The 15953-nt window shown below is 35.7% G+C and overlaps 1 protein-coding gene across 50 annotated transcripts in view; it reads left to right on the top strand.

The window, feature by feature from the left end:
- LOC127502040 (adhesion G protein-coupled receptor F5-like) overlaps positions 1–15596 on the top strand; it is a 38484-nt gene extending 22888 nt beyond the window's left edge. For 40 of the 50 annotated variants that reach the window (XM_051874488.1, XM_051874539.1, XM_051874535.1 and 37 more), the window contains 18 exons: positions 422–568; positions 1763–1909; positions 3085–3231; positions 6331–6399; positions 7204–7224; positions 7462–7562; positions 7925–7992; positions 8117–8253; positions 8345–8539; positions 8876–9076; positions 9175–9327; positions 9492–9667; positions 9757–9927; positions 10222–11559; positions 11714–11755; positions 14176–14235; positions 14338–14401; positions 14559–15596. In XM_051874488.1, the coding sequence (XP_051730448.1) occupies positions 422–568; positions 1763–1909; positions 3085–3231; positions 6331–6399; positions 7204–7224; positions 7462–7562; positions 7925–7992; positions 8117–8253; positions 8345–8539; positions 8876–9076; positions 9175–9327; positions 9492–9667; positions 9757–9927; positions 10222–11559; positions 11714–11755; positions 14176–14235; positions 14338–14401; positions 14559–14641 (3320 nt within the window). In that variant the 3' untranslated portion in view covers positions 14642–15596. The remainder of the gene's footprint in view (positions 1–421; positions 569–1762; positions 1910–3084; positions 3232–6330; positions 6400–7203; positions 7225–7461; positions 7563–7924; positions 7993–8116; positions 8254–8344; positions 8540–8875; positions 9077–9174; positions 9328–9491; positions 9668–9756; positions 9928–10221; positions 11560–11713; positions 11756–14175; positions 14236–14337; positions 14402–14558) is intronic. The other 10 variants (XM_051874534.1, XM_051874524.1, XM_051874515.1 and 7 more) reach the window with 6 other exon arrangements.
- Positions 15597–15953: the final 357 nt, after the last annotated feature.

Genomic DNA, 15953 nt, shown 5'->3' with positions numbered 1-15953 from the left:
CTGCAAGCGTGACATCAAGAAAAGCGCACATTTCTCACAGCGCATATCCTGCACAATGAAGCCTGCGAATGTCCTTGTAATTCGCTTCAATCTTTCTGAACATTATGAAAGACAATTTTATAGAAATTTTGAGTGGTGTGTATGTGTGAGTTTTTGGAAGCAAGCAGATACGGCTGTTTCTAAAACACACGCAGCGTTATCGTTCATCTGTGTTTACAAACTAAGCTCTGAAATTCTCATAATCGGTCCAGAATCGTTGGAGTAAATGAATGAAACTATTAATAGCAATAACACATGCATAGGTCTGATTCATTTATTTGTATTATCATGTTTTCCAGATGTTGTTAATTTTTTTTTTTTTAATTCAAATTAGAAAATGATGTTAAATATTGAGATATTAAAAGTGTTTTTTCCTTTCCAGATATAGATGGATGTCTTTTCAATTCATCTGTATGTGGTCCAAATGCCAACTGCATAAATACAAAAGGAAGTTACAATTGCTCATGTTTGAATGGATTCACTCCAACAAACTCAAGTCTCCCCGTCAGCATCAATAACACATGTTCAGGTACATTCTATATTCAGATTTGTGTGTGTTATTACCTTAGATAATAAGGTAAGATGAATAATGACATTTTTTTGTGTATAACATTAAAGGCCCACTGAAGAGTGTTGGAACGCGCAGCATTATTCAATGTGTTGACGTAATTTCAACTGAAACAGGAAGACAGGGCGATATATCGAACAGCCCCGGCCCTTTTTTTAAATAGCCAATAGCATTTTGTTTATGTTACAGAGCCGTTTTGTTTATGTCTATCGGCCAGAGCCGTTAGACTCTGTAAAACCTCTGTTTCCTTCTAATCTCTAACCGTTTCTCCTCATAATTTCCGTTATATCGCTTATAAACAGCATTCTGTGCAGAATTCAGATGGGTCCATACCTTTTGTGGTCTTTGCCGACTCGCGCTTATGATCCGCTCTGTGCTCTCGTGTCTCTGGACCGGAGCAGACTGCTCGCGTTGCGGCGGTTCATGTGACACTAATGCGAAAACGGACTTCATTCGCGTCAAAGGAAAGCATATTTACACTGTCTGAATTGTTCCCTATTCTCTATATAGTGCACTATGTGCCATTCACCGTGTAGAAACTAGTAAATGTGTGAGCAAATGACCGATTTCAGCCGAGGCTTCAGCGTCTATAAGAGTGTAGGAGGAGGCGGGACTTCAGATTCTACAGAGCATTTGATTGGACTGAAGATTTGAGTTGAGTTGAATTGAATTGAGTTTGAGACCACTGCTTTCGTAGAGTATTTGTAATGAAAATACCAGAGGGCGAGACCGCACACTGCAAGCGTGACATCAAGAAAAGCGTGCATTTCTCACATCGCATATCCTGCGCAATGAAGCCCGCGAATGTCCTTGTAATTCGCTTTAATCTTTCTGAACATTATGAAAGACAATTTTATAGAAATTTTGAGAGGTGAGTATGTGTGAGTAATTGGAAGCAAGCAGATACGGCTGTTCCTAAAACACATGCAGCGTTATCGTTCATCTGTGTTTACAAACTAAGCTCTGAAATTCTCAGAATCGGTCCAGAATCGTTGGAGTAAATGAATGAAACTATTAATAGCAATAACACATGCATAGGTCTGATTCATTTATTTGTATTATCATGCTTTCCAGATGTTGTTAATTTTTTTTTTTAATTCAAATTAGAAAATGATGTTAAATATTGAGATATTAAAAGTGTTTTTTCCTTTCCAGATATAAATGAATGTCTGTTCAATCCATCTGTATGTGGTCCAAATGCCAACTGCATAAATACAAAAGGAAGTTACAATTGCTCATGTTTGAATGGATTCACTCCAACAAACTCAAGTCTCCCCGTCAGCATCAATAACACATGTTCAGGTACATTCTATATTCAGATTTGTGTGTGTTATTACCTTAGATAATAAGGTAAGATGAATAATGATATTTTTTTGTGTATAACATTAAAGGCCCACTAAAGAGTGTTGGAACGCGCAGCATTATTCAATGTGTTGACGTAATTTCAACTAAAACAGGAAGACAGGGCGATATATTGAACAGCCCCGGCCCTTTTTTAAAATAGCCAATAGCGTTTGTTTATGTTACAGCTCGGCCAGAGCCTTTAGACTCTGTAAAACCTCTGTTTCCTTCTAATCTCTAACCGTTTCTCCTCATAATGTCCTTTATATCGCTTATATACAGCATTCTGTGCAGAATTCAAATGAGTCCATACCTTTTGTGGTCTTTACCGACTCGCGCATATGATCCGCTCTGTGCTCTCGTGTCTCTGGACCGGAGCAGACTGCTCGCGTTGCGGCGGTTCATGTGACACTAACATGAAAACGGACTTTATTCGCGTCAAAGGAAAGCATATTTACACTGTCTGAATTGTTCCCTATTCTCTATATAGTGCACTATGTGCCATTCACCATGTAGAAACTAGTAAATGTGTGAGCAAATGACCGATTTCAGCCGAGGCTTCAGCGTCTGTAAGAGTGTAGGAGGAGGCGGGACTTCAGATTCTAGAGAGCATTTGATTGGACTGAAGATTTGAGTTGAGTTGAATTGAATTGAGTTTGAGACCACTGCTTTCGTAGAGTATTTGTAATGAAAATACCGGCGAGCGAGACCACACACTGCAAGCGTGACATCAAGAAAAGCGTGCATTTCTCACATCGCATATCCTGCGCAATGAAGCCTGCGAATGTCCTTGTAATTCGCTTCAATCTTTCCGAACATTATGAAAGACAATTTTATAGAAATTTTGAGTGGTGTGTATGTGTGAGTAATTGGAAGCAAGCAGATACGGCTGTTTCTAAAACACATGCAGCGTTATCGTTCATCTGTGTTTACAAACTAAGCTCTGAAATTCTCAGAATCGGTCCAGAATCGTTGGAGTAAATGAATGAAACTATTAATAGCAATAACACATGCATAGGTCTGATTCATTTATTTGTATTATCATGTTTTCCAGATGTTAATTTTTTTTTTTTTTAATTCAAATTAGAAAATGATGTTAAATATTGAGATATTAAAAGTGTTTTTTTCCTTTCCAGATATAAATGAATGTCTGTTCAGTCCATCTGTATGTGGCCCAAATGCCAACTGCATAAATACAAAAGGAAGTTACAATTGCTCATGTTTGAATGGATTCACTCCAACAAACTCAAGTCTCCCCGTCAGCATCAATAACACATGTTCAGGTACATTCTATATTCAGATTTCTCTTTTGTGTTATAACATTGTGTATAACATTTCTCACAGCGCATATCCTGCGCAATGAAAGACAATTTTATGGAAGTTTCGAGTGGTGTGTGTGTGTGTGTGTGTGAGTATTTGGAAGCAAGCAGATACGGGTGTTTCTAAGACACATGCAGCATCATCGGACATCTGCGTTTAAAAACTAAGCTCAGAATCAATTCTGAAATTCTCAGAATCGGTCCAGAATCGTTGAAGACAGAATCTCGATTCATCGATTTTTTTCTCCCACCCCTAATAGACTCCCGCCATCTGAGTCACTGAGGACATTGTGGTTAAATTTCATTTTCGAAGGAAATGTCCCAAAGAAAGTAGGTAAAGTCTGGTACGTTTGCGCCATTCATTTTACACCGAACTGCTTCACAAACGAGGGTCTGTTCAACGCTGGATTTTCACAAAGGTTGATTCTAAAAAATGGGTCAAAACCAACGCTTTTTGCTTAAACTTCATATCCAGAACTGATGCTGCCCTCACATGCTATCGGAAGTATCGTAAACAAGAGTTTCCTATAGTTAAAAATTGTACATGAACACCCTTTCTGACATTTTTGGTGCGTGAGATTGTCTTGTTTTGTTGTTGCTAGTTTTTGAAACTCCTCCCTATTCTGGAAAGGGGGCCAAGAGCAACAGCTTATTTGTATTTAAAGGGACACACTCAAAAAAAGGCGCATTTTTGCTCACACCCAAAAAGTGGCATTTTTAACATACTATGATAAATGATCTGTGGGGTGTTTTGAGCTAAAACTTCACATACACAGTAAACGGGCATAATAGGTCAAGAAAATACATTATTTTATTTTAGATATCAATGAATGTGTCAGCTGGTCGTTGGTGTGTGGGCCGAATGCCCACTGTTACAATTACAGCAGAAACTATTCATGCTCTTTTTGGAAAGGATATAATATTACAAAGATTAATGAAACTATCAATAGCAGTAATCTATGCATAGGTGTGGTGCATTTTTTTGAATTATGTTTTTTAAACTTCTTTTTTTTCCAATTAGAAAATTATTTTAAATATTAAGATCTGAAATGTTATTCCCTTGATAGATATAAATGAATGTATGTTCGTTCCATCTGTATGTGGTCCAAATGCCAAATGCACAAATGAAATAGGAAGTCACAGTTGCTCATGTTTGGCTGGTTTCACTGCAACAAATTCAAGTCTGTCCATTAGCATCAATAACACATGTACAGGTACGTGTGTTATTGATGCTAATAGACAGACTTGAGTTTGATTGTTCGATAGTTCTTTGATGTTTGCTTTATTTCACCACCTTAATTCCACAGTGTGAATAAACTTTGAGTACATTGGAATTTGAGTGAGTGTGTGGTCTGAAACAAAGCATAAAATAGAAATAATTAACAATGATAGAATATATATAACACTAAATTAGAATAAGCACACAATATTAAATAAACTAAATGAATTCACATGGGGAATATAGTGTGAACACTTCCATGAACAATAATCAGTATTCACAAAACAATCAAATCACTACCATGTGCCCTTTAAAAAAAATTTTTTTAAATGAACAATGATATAAATTCAGGATGCTCATAAATGGATCATACATCTTTAACACCACCATTAACAAAATACAGTGCATAAATCCACTTACTTGTTTTATACTATACACGCACACAACACCAAACATGAAGGAAGCATAATGTCTGTTTTGTTTTCACCTGCTCCATAAGGAGCTGTATTCTAAAAATGCTAATCAAGGCCACCTGCTGGTGGTGGGCGGAGCATAGCGTCTTTACATTGTTGCTTTGACAGCGTGCTCTGACACTGGCTGATTGCCAGAGAACGTCTTACAGACACAAATTCAAAATACATTTACAATGGGCCTTTTTAACAGTAATATTCTTAAATGGTTTACATCCTATTTGTCTAACAGATGCTATACAGTTAATGTTGTAAATTGTGCCTCATCCGTAGCCAAGCTTACCTGTGGTGTCCCACAAGGCTCCATTCTCGCTCCCATTTTATTTTCCCTCAATATGATTCCGCTGGGTAATATTTTCTGAAAACATGGAGTTTCATTCCATTGTTTTACGGACGATATCCAAATTTACTTATGATTTAAAAAAAGGAGACACAAGCGATTTTGAGACTTAACGAACTGGATGTCTCTAAATGTTTTGCATCTTAATGAATCGAGACTGAGATTATTTTTTTTGGTCCAGCATCCACTTCAGCTGCTTTAAAAGCTAAGCTCACTCATCTCAAACCCAACATTAAACCATATGTTAAAAACTTGGGTTTTATCATTGATAGTGACCTTAAAATGGACAAGCAAGTCATTCATGCCTTTATTTTACCCCGTTTCGACTACTGCAGTTCGCTCTATTTTGGCCTTAGTCACTCCGTTCTTGCATGACTACAATTAGTACAGAATTCTGCTGCTATGCTGTTGACGTGAACATGTAAGCGGGAGCATATTACGCCTATACTTGCTTCCCTTCTCTGGTTGTCTGTAAGATATAGAATTAATTACAAGGTACTTACACTAATCTATAAATCCATTCATAAGTTCGCTCCCTCATATCTCTCTGACCTCATTTCAATTCATCAGCCCACTAGATGACTTAGGTCAGGGAATCAAATTCAACTAAAGGTATCAAGAACCAGACTGAAACATAAGGGTGATAGGGCATTTGAGGCAGCCGGTCCCAATCTTTGGAATAGTTTACCACTACACATCAGATCAGCACATACTCTGTCTATTTTTAAGTGCAAACTTAAAGCTCATTTATTCTCTCTTGCTTTTATTTATTTATTTTTTTTGCTATTTGAACTTTGTTTTATCTCTGTTTGTATTTAGCTTTACCTATGACTGTAAAGCACCTTGGATACAATGACAGTGAATGACAAAAAATTATTACATTAGATAATAAGATATGAAATATTTGTTTTTTTTGTGTGTTTTAATGCTGATTTGTCAGTGTCTTTATAAAGATGTTACAAAATTTAAAGAATTTGTAGGCACAAGAGAATAGAGGCTGAATTTTCAATCCAAGTCATGTCTGTTTTCTTCAGTTTCAACAGTAACACCATCAACATTACCACCAACAACATCACCACCAAACCAAACATCACCAACAACAGGTATGCCCAGTAAAACAAAATCTGTAATAAAGTGTAAAAAACCGTGATGATGGTGAAGATTTGTTTTAGTGTGATAACTGTTACTGAAACCTGTTCTTTCAGTGAATACTTAAAGGGTTAGTTCACCCAAAAATTTAAACTCTGTCATTAATTACTCACCCTCATGTCATTCCAAACCCGTAAGACCTTCGTTCATCTTTGGAACACAAATGAAGATCTTTTTGATGAAATCCGAGAGCTTTCTGTCCCTTCATTTGACAGCCTACGCAACTACCACTTTCAAGCCACAGAAAGTTAGTAAAGGCATCATAAAGACATCATCAAGACATTGAGCGTTGGAGGATTTTATTTTGTAAGTTAAGTAATAAATATTGTTTCTGCATAAACAAAGCACTCATGTCGCTTCATAAAATTGAGGTTAAACCACTGGAGTCACATGGATCACTTTTATGATGTCTTTACTGCCTTTCTGGGGCTTGAAAGTGGTAGTTGTGTAGGCTGAACAAAAGTTTTACGGGTTTGGAACGTCATGAGGGTGAGTAATTAATGACAGAATTTTCATTTTTGGATGAACTAACCCTTTAAGCCCTTTTAACAGATTTTATGTGTTTTAAGTGACAATAAATCTATTTGATACAAAATCATATCAGGTTATAAAAAGAAAGATATATAAAATGAATTTATTGCTTTGCATGTTTAGGGAAAAAAAAATATAGATCCATAAACCCTTTGTTTCTTAACTTTGGTTTCATGCAGGAAACATTATATTCATATTTTTGTTGTATTAATATTTTTTTATTCTAGTGTCAACAACAGCACAGACAGGTACTGTGAATCTAAATCTAAATACAGCACAAAAATATATGATGTCTGAATTAAGATGATATTTTTCATTAGCAGCGACACAAAAATGCTATGTAATGCAAGTCAAAAACAATAAAAGGGGTTATCATTGTTTATCTTGCATACCCCAGTTACTGGGTAGTATTTGCATATTGTATTAAATATTGAGGATTGTTTGATACCTGATACATTGCACATAAATGTACATTTGTTTTACAGTTATTGGAATGTCAATGAAAATAGTTAAGACTTTTGACACCAGTCTTACTGACCCTAATAGCAAGGATTACAAAGATTTATCTGGACAAATTAAGACAGCAGTGGGTATTCCATGTTTCATATTTAATGAAATATTTTTGATTATTAAAAAATGATGTTATTTTTAAGTTTTTTTTTTATTTTTTTTTTTACGTTTTTAACCCATCTGTGTGCTTTACATAAGCCATAACACTTTTTATTTTTATTATTTATTATTTTATTATATTTCTGTATTTATTTTTCCCTAACATTAATTTAACACTCTAAACATACTATCCTTTAATAACAACATCTTTGCAAAGCCTTGTAGCTTATTCGATTTATGCACGAAATGATGTCATATTAATATAGCCACAAAAACTTTATTTACTTTTTATTATTGTAACATTTTCAAGCATACATTTGGTTCTTTTGGTTTTTACAGATTGAGTTAAGTTATTCTAAAAAGTTAACTGGCTACATTCCTAATTCTACAAAAGTCTCTGGCTTCAGGTATGATCTACCATTTAAATTCACTTTTTTTTTCACACAACATTCCCATTTATTCACTACTTTTTTCAAATACAATATTAATACAGTGTCTTCACATTGGTGTGGTTTGTGTTTCGCTCCACAGACCTGGTAGTGTTATAGCAGACTATACAATAGGAGCAACATCCAACAGCCTTGATTTTACAGCAGCAAACACAGATGTTTCTGACTCTCTAAAAGCACAAGGAATCATTTTAGCTGAAGATGCTTTTGCTCAAAGTGGTAAGGGTAGTCAGTACCTAATTTAAAACCCTTCACATTTATTAGTTCCATCATATTTGTTATATTGTATCTGTATGGTTTTTATTGTCAGAACAAAAGGACTTCACAAAAGATGAATTATATCCTTTGCAAAAGCTGGATCTGAACTGCATACAGCCAGACTTTGCAAAGGGACCAATAAAATGGATGGTGAACAACAAAGATCCTGCACTAGACAACACAAGATACACCATTTCAAACAACAGCAGCACTCTCACTGTGAAAAACACTAGTGAAAGTGACAGTGGTGAGTGACGTGGAATTTATCTTTGTCCTCTCGGAAAAGTGGTTGATTGTTTTTAGAGTCCTGTTTTAAAAAGCAGACTGCTGTAAAACTTTACCATAGTTTGATTTAAGTATATTAAGATTGATGTACTATAGCATATAATTATACTACATGATACTATAACATAGATGATGCTGCCATATCAACATTAAGTTTAATTATGAAACCAATCAACCAATCAAAATTAAGCTAATTAAGCTAGGACATTTATATTATGAATGCCTTCTCATTTACAAAATATGATATTAATCATGATTTTGTTTATTGATTCCCCCCCCCCCCCCCCCCCCCATGCAGGTCAATACTCATGCATCATACAAACAAATACAATACCGTACATTCAGTGGCAAAACATTATTATTAAACAACGCCCCACTATCATTGTGGGTGATACATACCGTGTTTTTCAATGTGTAAACAGCACTGTCCAACTGAGATGTTCTGTTGATGCTGGCTACAATGTTGAGTGGGTCCTGAATGATGCAGTACAAACTTCAGGTTGTACATATAAATCGGTTGTACATTTTTATAAACGTTACTGAGTAGTTGTCATTTAAACCTTCAGTTAAATTCTCCATGTTATTAATGTTTTCTAGTACCTGCATCAGGCTCTGACATCATATTAAACCATCCTACTAAAAGTGGGGATTGTAAGGAGGAAACCTTTACATGCCGTCTCAAGGGTCTGCCAACACTACTTGAGTACAGTTACAGCTGGAGCAGAGTCACAGTAAAGACAAGCGCAGAAAGTGAGCCTTCAGTTTCGCATCTGATCTTGTGGAGTTGTCTGTTTTGATCCTATTATTTAGTTACTGTGTTTGACAATAGTTATTTCTGACACTTCTGCATAGTGTGCAAGCACCTTTTCAGTTGAATCAGTTTCCTTCTGACTTTAAATCAAAAACTTCTCCAGATTTTGACTGTAAAAATGAAGAACTTGGACTTGGAAAAACAAATGATGAAAAGAAAGGAATCTGTGTAAGTGGCTTTAAAGGCACCATAACTTACAGATGTGAATCACGTGGGTGGATACCAGTACAGGACAACTGTGTGTTTGAACCTATCTTCGACCTTAAAATCAGAGCTGAGGTAATGTATTGATCATGTACCTCTATCTGTAATCATCTTGCCATTTTTAAATGTTTCTAATATTTATATTTTTGTACTTCGCAATATAGGTCTTGCTTGTGGAGGAGATTCCAGAGTTTATGGCTAACCTCAGTAGTGCCACAGCACAGAATAGTGTTAATATAACACAGTCTGCTGCTACTGTTCAAGCTATTGTTCTTATACTTTTTAAAGTTGCTAATTTGTCACAAGCTGCTGTCATCAATAATCCAGTGATGGTGGTATGTATATTCACATTTAAGCAAATTTAATGTGTATACATTTTATTCTCGTAACCTATTAAATTGAATTTAATAAGATAATGTAGTTAACTACATTAGTGAACTAATATTGATTCAGTGCACATACAGAACTGTGTTGTGCAATAGCCATTCTCTTCTTTATAATGAATTTATGGTATAATAATATCTTATGTTGTGTCTTATTAGATTATCCAAATATCTTTTATATCAAATATTTCCATTTTATGAGCTAAACTTCATCATATTAAACATAATTTTATATTCGATTTCCAGAATTACCTAGAAACAGTGAACATCATTGTATCAGGTAATGTCAGTGATACATGGAACACATTGAACAAAGGAAACACCACAGAAAACACCAGCATTCAACTTCTGAGCGGTATTGAGAAGATAAGTGACCGTCTCAAAGATGAGTTTGCGATTAATAAAACATCAATTCAGCTGAACAGAACTACAATTAATAACTCATTCAGTATAACATCAACACTGCCAAACTCAACTACGGAGATTGTAATACCACAGGTTCCTAATGTGACTACTGTAACCATCATAATCTTCACAACTCTTGACAATGTCCTACCTACTCGTGATACTAATAATGACAGTAGGAATTCAGATGTGCGCATCAATGGAGATGTGGTGGTTGTTAAAGTTAATGAAATGCTTAACAACATTTCTTTTGCGTTTGACATTACTGATCAGTCTTTGGGAAATCCTCAGTGTGTCTTTTGGAACTTCAATCTTGACGGATGGGATTCCACTGGATGTGAAGTAAAGCCCTCAGCGAACCAAACTGGCAAGATTACATGTGAATGCAACCACACAACCTCTTTTTCAATCCTAATGTCACCGTTTTCCATTGATCACAAAGCCTTAGCCTATATAACTTACATTGGAGTAACTATTTCAATGGCTAGCTTGGTTATATGCCTCATTATTGAGACTATTGTATGGAAGTCGGTAAGAAGAAATGACACATCCTACATGCGACATGTCTCCATAGTCAACATTGCCGTGTCCCTGCTGATCGCAAACATCTGTTTTATCATTGGAGCCGCAATCACAGATCAAGAGCAGCCAACCTCAGTGGGTCGCTGCAGTCCAGCGGTTTTCTTCATGCACTTTTTTTACCTGGCTCTTTTCTTCTGGATGCTAATTTCAGCGCTGTTTCTCTTTTACCGTACAGTCATGGTCTTTTCCCAGACGTCAAGGGCCAAAATGATGGCCATTGCCTTCATAGTCGGTTATGGTGCACCTTTGCTCATAGCAGCCATTACTGTTGCTTCGACAGCTGGACCTCAAAATTATGTTTCCAAACAAGCTTGCTGGCTGAACTGGGATGAATCTAAGGCCCTGTTGGCATTTGTGATTCCAGCTCTCACTATTGTAGCCATAAACCTTTTGGTTTTGATTGTGGCTCTGTATAAGTTATTGAGGAGAGATGGTGCCACAACTCAACCAGATGAGAAACATGCCCTTGTGGTCATTTTCCGATGTGTGGCCATTTTGACTCCTATCTTTGGTCTAACATGGGGATTTGGAATTGGAACCATGGTGTCACGTGACTTGGGTGTTCATGTGGTGTTTACAATCCTCAATTCACTGCAGGTATCACTTTCTGTCTATATAATATCAATTTTATAGCAAGTTTACATTTTGTGTATTACAATTTGTGCAGTCCAATAATGCTTTTTCATTGAATTTAAAATTGAACTATATTGCAACTGATAACTTAATGTATTTGTAACATTTCTTTTAATAGGGATTATTTATTTTGGTGTTTGGAACGCTTTTAGACAGCAAGGTATGAGTTTACTTCTGTTATTTTGTAAAGAGCTTAAGTAAAGCCATTTAACTTTGTTACCTAGAATTTAATTTAAAAATCTGCCATTATATGAATTATATTAAACCATACATTACATTTGGCAACAACATATCACACTGCACTCTTAGAAGAAAAGGTTCTATATAGAACCTTAAAGTATTCTGTCAGGTGTTTCATATATAGAACCTTTTAGGGGTTCCCATCATAGGATCATTAGATAGATATAATAGTTTTAATTAATTTTGTTTTAATTCATTTTTTATTTTGATTAAATTTTATGACTGAGCTTGTAAACATACTTTATCAATTGAGTCCAGAACCCTAGGGTTCTATAAAGAACCCAGCCAGGGATCTATGAGAGATGACTCAAGCACAGAATGAGTTAGAAATGGCAGGGCAGTATGAGACCAGAGGATAGCAGCGATGGCCAGGCAGGAACTCAGTGCACCACAGGCTATACACTCAGGTATCTCAGGCACTGCATTGGTCTAGTTGCTAGGCAGGGAGAATGAGCAATAAGGGAAGGTCAGCTTGCAGGACAGGACTGTAACAAACAAGAGACACAGCAAACACAAGACGAAACACGACAAGACAGATGGCGGAAACTAATGTTTTGCAATAGCTAGAGAAACTACTACTAAAGTAATAAACAAATAAAAAGAAAACAGAAAGAACTAAAGTTAGGAATAAACTAAAGGAACCAGTTAAGGAAAAGGTGAAAAGCAAACTTCAAAGGCAAAAATAAAGGGAAAACTAAATACTAAGTAAACTAAGAACTCTAGAAAAAGCTGAGAAAACTAAGGGGAAAAATACAAAACAATAGCAAGGATACTCTGGAACAGAAGGCAGATCAAGACGCAACTAAAGTAGCAAAATTGGAACTACTACTACTAGCAATCAATTAACTGTAACAGCACAAAGGGGAACAACATGGCAAGCAGTAGCACAACAAATGTCTTGAGTTCCGTCTGTAACCTTTGTTCCCTGAGAAGGGAACAAGACGCTGCGTTGTATGACAACACTTTGGGGAACGCCTTCGGTGTGCAAGCGTCTGAAGCACGTGTGAAACTAGTCCAGTCCCGATTGGTGCTGCTTCATGACGTAACCAGTGTAACACGGAAGCTATAAAAGGATGCTGGCACCAATCAGGATTCGACTAGTTTCACATGTGCTTCAGACGCTTGCATATCGAAGGCGTTCCCCAAAGTATCGTCATACGATGCAGCGTGAGTTCCCTTAAAAGGGAACTGGCAAAACAAGAGGGAAAGAGAGCACATTATAAATTGAGCTGAGAACATGAGGAACAGGTGAGCACATCCAGACAAACAAGGACTCAACAAGGACTAAACAGGGGGCGTGGTAATTGGAAACAAGGAGGCGGGACAAGATGAGCACATGGCCAACACAAACAAAAACAGAGCCATGTGCTCAAGCACAACACAAACAAAGAGACAACAGACAGAACTGTCAGAGGAGAACCCTGACAGAACCCCATTAATGGCATAGTTCACCCAAAAATGAAAATTCTGTCATCATTTACTCACCCTCAAGTAGTTTCATACCTGTATGAAATTCTTTGTTCTGCTGAACAGAAAGGAAGATATTTGGAAGAATGTCAGTAACCAAACAGATCTCACCCCCATTTACTACCATAGTAGGAAAAATAAATATTGCAGTTTCAGTGCAGCTTCAAAGGGCGATCCCAGATGAGGAATAAGGGTCTTATCTAGCGAAACGATCAACCATTTTTTTTTTTTTTTTTAAATAAAAATGTATATACTTTTTAACCACAAATGCTCGTCTTGCACTGCTCTGCGATGTGCCATGCATTATATTGAAAGGTCACGCGTGATGTAGGCGGAAGTACCGCAGTAGGGTAAAAAACTTCATCTAATTTTCTCCTCCAACTTCAAATTGATGAGCATTTGTGGTTAAAAAGTATATACATTTTAATTTCCTTTATAAAATGACCAATCGTTTCGCTAGATAAGACCCTTATTCCTCGTCTGGGATCGTGTAGAGCCCTTTGAAGCTGCACTGAAACTGCAATTTGGACCTTCCACCCGGTGAACCCCACTGAAGTCCACTATATAGAGAAAAATCCTTTAATGTTTTCCTCAAAAACCTTAATTTCTTTTCGACTGAAGAAAGAAAGACATGAACATCTTGGATGACATAGGGGTGTGTAAATTATCAGGAAATTTTCATTCAGAAGTGAACTAATCCTTTAAGCGCAGTGAGAAAAGACCAAGAGTTGCCATGAACGACAGTGAATACCTTTATATGAGCGCTGGATTGTGTAACTGACAAATCAGAATCAAGTGTTTTAGAGAGCTGTATAATAAACAGGTGTTTAGGAGATGTTCAAATTTCTGGAAGCTAACCAGAGATCTTTGCAGGTTCGTGAGTCACTACGAGGAAAGCTGTCACTACAAAAAATCAGTTCCAACCAAACCAAGGTAACCCAGCGCAAACTTAGATGAGCTCTATAGGGTAACTAATGTTAAACTTCTAACATTGCTTACATATTTTTACAATATTTGACTGATATCTCCTCACAGAGTTCCAGTGCAGGACCATCATCCACATCTGGACTCACTTTCTTTCAAAGGTTGCAACGGAAGAGTAAGTAGATGACATTAAATCTAAAATCTAATGGTTAATATATTTTCAATAAGATGAATCACTAATGTTGTTACAGTATATTTCTCACTTGATTAAATGCTAAATGAATTAAAGTAAAGACAATAGATGTGAGTAACAAACATCTAACTATTTGCAGATGTGTACAACGTGTCTGAAGCCAACATTTCCTCAGCAGTTAAAGACAGCTCCAACGGCTCATATAACATTATTAACACTTAAAAGACACTCCAAAAGGGTTTCCTCCTCTGCAATTTCTGTTACTGTTTTGTGGAAGAAATGTTTCTATGTTCTGATATTATTAGTCAAAAAATAAGGTTACAATATGACTTTATACTTTGTTGTGTAATATATGTGCATGCAGTGATTGGGGTGTATGGACTTTTATCTATACTTGAAAAATGGGGGTAATTTTTCACAACTCAAGAGTAAGAGTAAGATTCCTTTGCTTTGTGAAGTTCACTTTTTTATTTTATATTAGACATTTTAAGTGTGAGGAATTATTGGTTTAATGACATGGTTTTCTGCTCTTTTATGAAAAATTTCAAATGTTTCCAAAATTTCCAAATATTACTTTAGACAATAATTACTAATAATTAAATGCCTCTTCATATAGTATTTACTTGAATAGCTTTCTTAAGCAACTCATTTTATACTTCTTGTGAAATGCTAATTTAGATTGCTGGGTCAAAATCAAGTACTAATAAAACTGTTTCTTGCCTTAATTGGAGAGAACAGTTAAAACAGACTGGAAAGTGGAGGAGAGAGAAAATTTTATACTAAATTGCAGTTATGTGAATTATTTTATTTGATTCGTTATATCAATTTCTTAAAATGCAGTTTAATATATAAAATGTGTATATAACAAAATATGTCAAACATTATGTAAAACATTTTTAATAGGAAATCAACTCTTTAATATGAGCCCCTAATTATACATTATGGAAAATGGTTCTAGGTACTAATTTCAACTTAAATTTATTTTAAACTCTAAGCCTTTAAAATACAAAGTACAAATTAGCATTTTGTATTTCAAATAGGCCTACATGTAGCCTATCTGAAATACTGCAGATGATGATATGTGATACAGAGAGAATATGTATTATGCTGGCTGTTTTAAAATACAGCCATACATGTAACGATTTAATAATTATCATGAAACCTGAGAAATCAACTGATTCAAGTTTTTGTCATAATTTGTGGTTGTTATAATGTGATGTTCTTATGAATAGCCTAGTTATTTTATTTTTTATTTTTTTGTCTTAATCGTTGTCCACTCATTTTTTAGTGACATAAAAATAGATAAAGTTCATTTGAGTTTTTGGAAATGTGCACATTCTCCCCCAGAGTAAGTAATTTTTAGCCATACATCTCATGACTTGATTTTCAGGTAAGCCTATCAGATTATGATGATGACTGTCTGACATGCAACCCTTGTTGCTGATATGTTATAACATTGTCTTTCCTCATTCTTAGTTTTTTTTTTTATCTGAAAATTCTTTTAGAATACTTTCCACCTGCTTTTCTCAGTAAG

Source organism: Ctenopharyngodon idella, chromosome 20 (genome assembly GCF_019924925.1).
Source record: "Ctenopharyngodon idella isolate HZGC_01 chromosome 20, HZGC01, whole genome shotgun sequence".
Lineage (NCBI taxonomy): Eukaryota > Metazoa > Chordata > Actinopteri > Cypriniformes > Xenocyprididae > Ctenopharyngodon > Ctenopharyngodon idella.
This window is presented reverse-complemented; position numbering and strand designations above follow the sequence as displayed.